Source organism: Cucurbita maxima, unplaced genomic scaffold (assembly GCF_002738345.1).
Source record: "Cucurbita maxima cultivar Rimu unplaced genomic scaffold, Cmax_1.0 Cma_Scf00003, whole genome shotgun sequence".
Taxonomy (NCBI): Eukaryota; Viridiplantae; Streptophyta; class Magnoliopsida; order Cucurbitales; family Cucurbitaceae; genus Cucurbita; species Cucurbita maxima.
Genome location: NW_019272019.1, coordinates 1242625 through 1253764, shown reverse-complemented (window position 1 = coordinate 1253764; position 11140 = coordinate 1242625). Strand labels below are relative to the sequence as shown.

The 11140-nt window shown below is 37.5% G+C and overlaps 1 protein-coding gene across 2 annotated transcripts; it reads right to left on the bottom strand.

Annotated features, from left to right (window-relative positions):
- Positions 1 to 6957: 6957 nt before the first annotated feature.
- LOC111476722 (glycolipid transfer protein 3-like) lies at positions 6958 to 10265 on the bottom strand. 2 transcript variants are annotated; one of them, XM_023120512.1, is made up of 5 exons: positions 9965 to 10265; positions 9717 to 9888; positions 8230 to 8368; positions 7852 to 7995; positions 6958 to 7745 (listed from the first exon to the last, which is right to left on the bottom strand). In XM_023120512.1, exons 1-5 carry the CDS (start codon positions 10143 to 10145, stop codon positions 7737 to 7739), a joined length of 645 nt encoding a protein of 214 aa, XP_022976280.1. In that variant the 5' UTR covers positions 10146 to 10265; the 3' UTR covers positions 6958 to 7736. The 2 variants fall into 2 exon arrangements, with proteins under 2 accessions (XP_022976280.1, XP_022976279.1); XM_023120511.1 differs by having other exon boundaries at positions 6958 to 7772; positions 9965 to 10264.
- Between the last annotated feature and the right edge of the window lie 875 nt (positions 10266 to 11140).

Genomic DNA, 11140 nt, shown 5'->3' with positions numbered 1-11140 from the left:
ATTATTATTTTTAGTTCAATAGCAAGTAGAGGTTTAAAGATCCGAAGATCATATATAACACAAGCTAGTAAATAAGTTGCCCAAATGAGAATATGTCGGTTGAGATGGTTATTGGTCGTCTTAAGGTCTATGAGGAGAGACTTCGGGGCTATGGTGATAAAGAAGAGGAGAAACACCTCTTACTCACACACGAGGAGTGACTTGCATAGACGAAAAAGAAAAATGCGGCCAATTCTTTTTTTTCAAGTTCGAAAGGATGCGACGACCACAACATGAAAAGCAGAGGTCATGGACGTGGTGGCATAAGAGGCTGTGACAATATCTCACAAACCCAAGATAATATCAACTCTAGAAGAATAAGAGCATGATTAAGTGTTACTTTTGTGAAAATACAAGAATTATGCGGCGAGTGCAACAATAAGAAGCACAATAAAGAGGCAAACTTCACACTCATGCATGACTAAGAACCTGCACTGATGTTGATCGAGAAGATGTCCTGTAACGACCTAGATCCACTGCTAGCCGATATTGGCTTCTTTAGGCTTCCCCTCAAAGCTTTAAAACGAGTTTGTTAGGGGAAGGTTTCCACACCTTTATAAATTATTTTTGTTCTCCTCCCCAACCAATGTGAGACATCACAATCCAACCCCCTTCGGGGCTCAGCGTCCTCGCTGACACTCGTTCCTTTCTCCAATCGATATGAGATTGCCACCAAATCCACCCCCCTTCGGGGCCCAGCGTCCTTATTGGCACATCGCCTTGTGTCTACCCCCTTTGGGGAACAGTGAGAATACTGACACATCGTCCAGTGTCTGACTCTGATACCATTTGTAACTACCCGACTTATCCTTTAAGTAGCAGTGAGGGTCATTACCAAAAATAATTTGATTTATTTAAAAATTATTGAAAACTATGCAAAAACGATCCTTTATTAGAATTAAATGCGGGATACCCTTCAAAAGGTTAAAAACATGCCGCCTAAAATGTTTAAACAACTGAAAATTAAAATTAATTTGGTGTGACCGCCTAGTTTCCATAAACTAGGTGTACTCAAACATAATTTAAATTAACGAACAAAAATGCATTTATCCAACAAAATAAAACTCAAATAAAAAAACATGAAATCCTTGAGTTGCCCATAATTGACTTTGGTATCTTGGGACAGTGAAAACCATTTAAAAACCGTGTGAATATTAAAATACTCAATAAAGAACTCTCTATTGGGATCAAATACATATTCAACCAAAATCGAAGACCCTAGTAGCTAATTATCCGAAACATGCAGCGGGTGATTATTGTTACAATAAAATCAACGCCGGTCTTTACTCCTTATAATGATTATCCCTGGCTGGTTACCCGAAACATACAACGTGTAACCATTAGAATCAACACCCCTCCTTATTTCTTCAAAATGACTATCGACAGCTAGTTAGTCGAAACACACAACATGTAACCCTTGCCTCGATAGTAATTTTCTACAATCATCACCGAAGGTGACTATTAGTGGCTAGTTACTGAAAACACACAGCGTGTAACTATTACCACAATTTCCTTAACCATCGCCACCAACAAACACAATATGCATGCAATAGGTCCCACATATATTTTGTCAGACAGCTCACATCGAACCCAATCACCAAATACAACTAAACACAATCAAGTCACCGATAGATTGCACAGCACACACACAACAATTAGATTACATAGCACACAACTATATGACAAATTTGTTCGACCCTTTTTCAAAACCAAAACCTTTAGTTTCAACAGGAGTATCATTTATCTAGAGAGCTCCTTTCCTAACCGTTCCTACAACTATTGGTTCACTCCATTGAGCCTGCTGTCCATGTAGAGGTTGGTTACAATCCTATCTATCTCGCGAGGAAACCGTGTTGTATCTTGGCTGCGTTTAATCCTCTTAATGTTGGTTTTAACGACGATGATGGCATTCACTTGCAGCGGCGATGTGGGTGTTGGGTGGTAGTTTTCTGATGTGCGGAGAGGCGTAGGGTGATGTAGGAAATAATCGACGGCGAGACGTCGTGAACGTTGGGTGGCAGCGGCTTAAGGAAGGAAATGACACAGAAAGAAGGGAGGGTAGCGGTCAAAATAACGAAGAAGATGACATAAGGAAGGGCGGCGGTTGGCTTAGGGTGGCTGACTTGCCTCTGACTTCGTGCAAAAACTAAAGAGGTTGGTGGTTGGCTAAGAGTTTGGCTAAAATGACTTGACCTTAGTCTTATTTTTATAATTATTATTTTGTATTGGGCCTTACAATACTCCCCAAAAAAGAAACTTTCGTTCTCGAAAGCTTCACTTAAATGCACAAGGCTTAGGTTACTTACCTTCCGCTGTGATGAGCCCGAGGGTACTTGATCATCATTTCCTCTTCTTGCTCCCAAGTGACTTGTTCTAGCTGGTGATTCCGTCATAATACCTTGATAAACGCGATCTCTCGATTACGTAGGGTCTTCACTTCTCTAATCACAATTTGTACTGGTTCTTCCTCATAGTTCAAACCCTTATCCAACCGTATGGGTTTGAAATCTATCACATGCGATAGGTCTGCTATGTGCAGTCACAACATCGATATATGGAACACATTGTGGACTCTTGAAAGTACAGGTGGTAGAGCCAACTGGTAAGCTACTTGTCTCACTTGCTCCAAGATCTCAAATGGTCCAATGAAGCGTGGGCTTAACTTTCCTTTGCGCCCGAACCTAAGAACGCCTTTCATGGGAGCCACCTTCAGGAATATTTTGTCCCCCACCTCAAACTCCAAATCCATTCGTCTCACATCGGCATAACTCTTTTGGCTGCTTTGGGTCGTACGCATTCTAATCCTTATTTCTGGATAGTCTCATAAGTTGCTTGCACTAAATCAGGGACCAACAACTTGCGTTCTCCTTCTTCATCCCAACACATTGGGGATCAACACTTCTTCCCGTATAAGGCCTCAAAAGATGCCATACCCAACGTCGCTTGATAATGGTTGTTAGATGCGAACTCTATGAGATGCAAGTATGTGTCCCAGCTACCGGCAAAGTCCAACAAACAGGTCTGTAACATATCCTCCAGAATTTGGTTTAAGCATTCAGTTTGTTCATTCGTCTGTGGGTGGAATGTTGTACTAAACTTTAGTCGTGTACCCAACACTTGTTGAAGGCTTTTCCAAAACTTTGATGTGAACCGGGGATCCCTGTCTGACACAGTCTTGTTACTTCCTTCAAGTACAACTGAGCCCATTTATCCACGGAATAGGTGGACTTTCCTGGTAGGAAGTGAGCTGACTTGGTGAGCCTATCTACCACAACTCATATAACTGTGTAGCCTCTGGCCGTCCTCAATAATTCCACGATAAAGTCCATGACGATGTTCTCCCACTTCCATTCAAGTATGCTAAGTGGTTGTAATAGCCCTGCTGGCTTCTGCCTTGGGGCTTTGACTTGTTGGCAAACCAGACACTTACTCACAAACTCGACTACATCATGTTTCATATTCCACCACCAATAATGTCATTTCAAATCTTGATACATCTTGGTACTACCAGGATGTAGGGCGAATGGCGAGTGGTGAGCCTTGGTTAGGATCTCTACCTTAAAATCTTCATCATTTGGCACACACAATTGCCCATGGTATAAAAGCCCTCCATCAGCTGTCAACGAAAACTCCTCTATCTAATTGACATCTTTTTCCTTGCTTCATTCCTAATCAACAATTAATTACCTCATAAAATTTTATTTTTTCAGCCGAGTATTATGCAATGTGTATTATCCACTACTTTTGACTTACAAACGTGCACAAAATCACCCCATGATAGCCAATCAAAATATCAATATTCGACAATACATATTCGTACATTATGCAACATGCATTATCCACTAATTTTGACTTACGAATGTACATAAAATCACTCATGTTTACCAACGTAATTTCAATATTCAACAATACATATTCCTCCATTTTATGGTCAAGCGTACTTGGAAGTGATAAGGGTTTGTCATTCAGTCATGGGAAATTTTTTAGCTTACGATGTAAGTGATGGTGTTAATATATCACATGTGTAAGCAATTTGGACCTTAGACACTTTAGAACATCAATGATAGTAAATAACTAGCATGTTCATACGTATTAAAATTTAATGAGTTTGAATACTAACCTTTTGTAGTTCAAATTCATTTTTCCTCACGAACCGGTTTCGAACCACCACTAGTGTCTTCTCCACTATCCTCTGGCCTTAGAACGGGATTGTGGAATCCGGTGAGTGACTTAAACTTGGAAAGAATTTTGAATATATAAAGAGAGTGTTTGTGAGAGGTTTTTCTCAAGGTTTTTCACCAAGAAGAACGACATTTCATGTATTATGATCACTCTATTTATAGAGTCATGTTTGCATGTTCATGCAAATTTGAGATCACCAAATTTTGACACTCAAAATTCCACTCAAATTTGTGGGGTTTATTTGGCAAGCATGCAAGTTTGGTTAAACCAAATTTTTACACCTCAAAATTCCACTAACATAGATTTTTCCATTAAATGAAGTCAACATTTTTACTTTCGTCGTTTTGATTCAACAATCAATTTGAATTATTAATTTCAAATTAAAGTAATATTAAATGATTAATTAAACTATTTAATTATTATTTAATATTAATTCGAATCACAATCCAAATTAATTCTGACACATATTTGATTAAGATATTAAATATTATTTAAATATATCAAATTCTCTCTTTTTGTTTAATTCGTAAATAAAACAAAAATGCGGTTAAATATATCGTATATATGTAGCGCAATCTCCCTAATTTGAATTCGAACACTTCGAACTCACTCGTCACGCTGTTCTATGGTTTAGTCCGATATGAGCTAGCAGAGGGACCTAATGGACCAATAGATCATGGGCTCCAACGATCCAAGATTAACCGGTTAAACTCATTAACCTTGTTAACCAACATTCGTTAACTACTAGAACATTCCACTATAGCCTAGTATTTGCACTCCCCTCACTATAGATATATTTCTATCCATTTGATATAACCATGATTAGTAAGTCGATCCTTCACAAGTTGTTCGTAACTAGAGCTGGGTCAATTTACTGTTTTACCCATGAAGTTACTTCTTGTTTCTTATGTCTTACTGATCCTCTAATGAACAATTGGTTTGTGGTCCAATAAGTAAATCAGATCCCTCTTAGGCCAATGAGAGGGTGGGGCCCCTTGTTCAATACCTGGAGTCAGTACTTAAAGAGAACTACCTCTCTTCTATTCCTAAAAGTGGGTAGGAGTGAATTCCATCTTGCACCCCACGTCCCCAGCCATTTACCTAGTCTTTTCCCTGAAATGGGAGGCCTATTGAGTTGGCGAACTTGCCACTCTCACCCATGCAAATCTAAGGATAATTCTGAATGAACAGGAGTTCATAGTTAGCTCAGGATTAAGATCGAGTTACCTAGGTCATCGAATGAAAAGAAAATCAGTCTCAACAGTAAACGACATTATAAAGTGAGAGTGATTTTCTTCATGGTCCGATCTTATGCAATACTCATTGCATAGGACTCCTCCACTCACATGTCTCCACATGTACAATTTAATGATCACATTGTTTATATCATATACAAAAGTGGGCTGCATTAATAGTGTACTTAGAATAAGGTACTCAGCCTTATCCTTATACTATAGATCATTTTGACTATATACTTGAACTTGATCAACTCTTATGTCTCTACATATAGTTCAAGTAATCATACTATAGCCAGAGTGTTCTTAGTTTATTGGATTTAGATTAATGATCGTAACGTTCACTTTATTCTATAACAATCTTTACTGAATAAACAACCATAATAACTTTATTGAAAATAGAATATGTTTTTTGTTTACAAACTATGAGTTATAGGATATAAAACCCAACAGTAAGCCGTCTACAGAATCCCATAACTGGGCTCTGTTACCAATTGTAACGACCTAGATTCATCGCTAGCAGATATTGTTCTATTTGTGCTTCCCCTCAAGGCTTTAAGACTCGTCTGCTAGAGGAAGGTTTCCACATCCTTATAATTGGTTGGGGAGGAGAACAAAACACCATTTATAAGGTGTGTGGAGATCTTCCCCTAGCATACGTGTTTTAAAGCCTTGTGGGGAAGCCCGAAAGGGAAAGCCCAAAGATGATCGGTCATCAAAAAGCGGTGGATCTGGGCCGTTACATGTCCAACCTATTGATGCTCAATGAAAAAAAGGTTATAGCGAACCTCCTCGCAAATTAAGAAAATTGAGTGGAGACCAACATGTGGTACCTAAACAACGAAGCGAGCAACCGCATGACCGACGATCAAACAAAGTTTAAGAGCTTGATGAGAAGCCCATAGAAAACATGAAATTTGGGGATGGATTAATTTTACCGATCCAAGGAAAATGATCCATTTTATTCGAATGCAAGAAATCGTATCAAAATGAATATGGCAAGAAACTTACTCAAAAGCATGCAAGTTCCAATGATTTTTTAGGACTAGGTAATACGACATGTGGTTTATCTTCTAAACCATTTGCTGAAAAAGGTGTAGGGCACTTGCAGCCCATATGAAGCATGGTCCGATAAAAAATGTCATTTCAAGCACGTGAGTGTTTTTCAATTGTACAACACATGTTAAGACTATAGGACCACATATCAAGAAGCTTAATGGTTAGAAGCTAAATGAAGTGTATTTTGGCATAGATGATGGGACCAAGGAGCACAGATTGTACAATCCTATATGAGAAAAAAATTAAGTTAGCAAAGAAAGATGTCGTATTCAAAGAAGTGGGATGAGTGTAGTGTCGGCAACAATAAACAAACTATTGCAGAGTTCATAGCTCTAGAAGGCAAGGGAGACACGACAAATCTAGAAATTGCAACAACATTGACACCAACAAGTCCACACATGTCATCACTAGTGACACTAAAAGACGTGACGAGTTCTAAAAAAAAAAGGAGTTCAAGTGAGAGCAAAGGAGGATTCACAACAAATAGTAGACTAAAGAAATTTCGTTCTTTCACTAAAATTTATGTAGATACTCTTGAAGAAGAGCTAGATCCTAAAGAGTTGGTGTTGCTTGTTGCCGAAGATCCGACAACTTACCGTGAGGTACCAACTGAGATATCGTGGCAGGAGATCATGCAAAAGGAGCTTGATGCCATCAATAAGAACAAGACATGGGCACTCACCGACTTCCCACTCCATCACAAACTGGGTATTTAAGTTGAAGAAAAGTAGTGAAGGGGACATCATCAAGCACAAAGTAAAAGTTACATTTTTTATAGATGCGGGAATTATTCAGAGTAAAGAATCTCGAACAAGGTCTTGCTTAGAAGCAAATTGTTAGTCCAAAAATTGGACTGAAGTGTGTGGCTCTATAAGACGATCATAGGACGAACACAAAGTGAGGAAAACGTTGAAGGTCGACGATCGGTAGAAAGAGAATGGGGGAGGAGGAGAGGCTACAATGCAAAGGTGTGACAAGCAACAAAAATGGACTAAATCTACTTTAAATGGTCAGCTAGTCCATCCGCAATGGTTGCCATGAACACAAGACGACATTGAACAAGATCATTAAAGCATGGAAAGTAACAAATGCAAGAACACAATGGACCGTTCTGATATGGATTCTCCAAAGATGGAACAAGTAAAAGATAGGAATACAAATAAATGAAATATAATTTACAAAGGCAACACACGGCTCTGATCTCCTCCTTGTCTTCAGTAGCTATTTCGACTTAATCCGATTCAAGTTATACAATCTCTGCATATATTTAGCATATTAAACACTTTTAAAAGTTAAAGATTTAAAAGCTTCAAAAGTTGTAGAGTCGTTATCGTACCAGAATGGAGTGAGCTTGTTCGAGAAAAGTGGAGAGCAAAGGAATCAAAGTGTGGATGTCATGGAGGAGGGTGTGGTAGTTTTGGTGATCTTCCATGATTATGTTGATGAAGGTTGGTGTATCAGGCACTAGTTTTAGAGCTATCTGCAACAACCAAACCCGTTTAAATCTTTGTTTATGTAACTTTGTATACACAAGGTTAAAAAAGTGAGATTTCATATCGGTCGGGGAAGAGAACTAAACACTCTTTAAAAGAGTGTTGAAACCTCTCTCTACTAGACACGTTTTAAGAACTTAGTGGAAGCCCGAAATGGACAATATCTACTAACGGTTAGCTTGGACTATTACAAAGAGAATGGTATAAAATTGATTGTTTACCTTGTAAGCAGCGGACGAAATCCAACCATGCCATGCCTTCAAAGTTCGGTTGTAGGATTCCTCGACTGCTCGCTCCATGTTCATCCCAGCCTCGTTACTTGTTATCTTCTCCAATAGGGCCAATGTGAAATCGAGAGATCTGTACACCATAATCATTTTAGTTTATGTGTACGAGACTCGTTTATTTTTGTTCATATACTTCTCATCGTCCAAATTTAATATTATCATTTTAGCTAATCTCGAATGCTAGTTAACTTTTCAAAAAAAAAAAAAAAAAAAAAAAACAACATAAAAGGATTATTACAATTTTACTAAATTTGATTAAAAAAACATTCAAAGTAAAATTCAAAATATTATTTTAAACAAACGAGAAATTTTAAAATTATTTAAATAGAATAGACTAAATTAAAAAAAAAATTATTAATTTTTTTAATTTTTTTTAAAGTTTTAAAATACCATGTTTCAAAAATTTATATAAAATTTTAAAAGTAGCGTTAATATCCTTAATCATATATATATATATATATATATATATATATATATATATATATAAAAAGTTATTACCATCAATATATTAATAGAATCCGTCTATTTACACTCCATAAACTCATTTTTCTAAATACTTAAAACAAAATTACGGTTATTTTTGAAAGGTCATGAGTATTTTCGTGCTGATAAACGGTTCGATCTATATAGGTAGTACTANNNNATCCTAAAAACTTTAAAAAAAAAAAAAAAAAAAAAAAAAAAAAAAAAAATTAAAGTAATTTGGATTTTTTTTTATAAAAAAATTTAAAGTTAATTAAATTTTTTTAAAAGTTATTATGAGAAATTAAGATAAGTGTATTTTTATTAATGCAGCTAAAAGAAACTAATTTCAATATGTTAAATAATATATATATATATATATTATATATACCTGGTTTTTATGAAGAAATATAAATAATTTAGGTTTATAAAATAGAGAATCTATGGCTATGAACAGTGTTAGACGAACACGACTCTCCACAATGGTATGATATTGTCCACTTTGAGCATAAGCTCTCATGGCTTTGCTTTGGGCTTCTCAAAAGGCCTCATACCAATGGAGTTAGTATTCCTCACTTATAAACCCATGATCATTCCCTAAATTAGCCGATGTGGGACTTTCATCATCCAACACCTCCCCTCGAACAAAGCACGCCTCCCCTTAATCGAGGCTCGACTCCTTTGGAGTCTTAGTCATTTTTGACTTGTTGGATGATGAAAGTCCCACATCGGTTAATTTAGGGAATGGTCATGGGTTTATAATGTAAGAATACACTCTCCATTGGTATGAGGCCTTTTGGGGAAGCCTGAAGCAAAGCCATGAGAGCTTATGCTCAAAGTGGACAATATCATACCATTGTGGAGAGTCGTCTAACAAACATAGCTTATTTAATTATTACGCATAACTAACCAATGGATGTCGAATTGCATGCGAAAACAGTGAAATGATTCAAACTGACCTAATCAGCCAAAGAAACGCTCTGCTACAACTGCTTTCCGTCCTCGCCCTCCCTTCCCTCCCCTCTTTCTTCAGAATCTCAACCAAATCCCCCCATTCTTCCGCCATTTCAAGCCGCTCAATGTTCTGACGAATTTCTTGCCTCAGAACCGCCATTGTCGGCCCGATTTTATCTGCAATCGTGAACGATAATATCAGAGAGAGAGAGAAACAGAAAGAGATCGACAGAGACAGAGACGAAAAGCAAACCGAGAACGTGAATGAGCGAATTGCAGAGAGAAATGAAAGGTTGGACAGGGATGACGATGTTAATGGCGGTCGTTGCAGCATCTTCGCCGTCGTTGTTGATTCTCTGATCTTCAGGTTCTGGTTTGATGAGGAGGAGTTGTGAGAGTTGCTCTGTTGCGGACCTGATCGCGGATTTCTCCATTTCGGACCTTCCTCTCGGCTTCAATGGCGGTTTCTATTTCTTCCTTCGCCTTGCCTTTTATTCTCGGTTTTTTGCAATAGAAAATTAGGGAGTTCGGTTTATTAATATTTTATTTTGTATCATCTGCAGTTTTTCCCTCCCTTGACCTGCAAAATTTATGAAATTTTAATCCTTTTATTAATTTAATATTCGAGCCAGTTTTCATTGTAAATTTTATCGATCCAAACATAGCTAGTGATTAATCTACAAAGATCGATGATTCGATCACCACTAGTGCATTTCAAGTTAATTTCTGTGTTCGTCGCATTCGAAGTTCGATAGGTAAGCATAGATTCTTTAGTCCTTAATAATTTTGATGTTTTTCAATTTAGTCCTTATAGTCTAAAAAACTTTTATATATTTTAAATATTTGTAATTTAGTGTTATCAAACACTTGATTCGTTGTACGTCCTTTTAAAAGAACACAAGATTAGATCTGGAAAGTTTGACAATGGATTACCTTGATGACTAAAGAAAACTCTTTCTAAACTCAATTCGAATCACTCTAGAAGATAACTCGATCATGCCTTTGAATCACTCTACAAGATAGCAGGCAAATCTTCACTTCACAAGATGGCAGACTACTTGAATGGCTGTGGTCTGTAAATGAGACAGACAGACAGACTACTTGAATGGCTCTGGTCTGTAAATGAGACAGACAGACAGACTACTTGAATGGCTCTGGTCTGTAAATGAGATAGACAGACAGACTACTTGAATGGCTCTGGTCTGTAAATGAGACAGACAGACAGACTACTTGAATGGCTCTGGTCTATAAATGAGAAAGACAGACTATTTGAATGGCTCCGATCTGTAAATGAGACAGACAAACTACTTGAATGGCTCCGGTCTGTAAATGAGACAGACAACCTACTTGAATGGCTCCGGTCTGTAAATGAGACAGACAGCCTACTTGAATGGCTCCGGTCTGTAAATGAGACAGACAGCCTACTTGA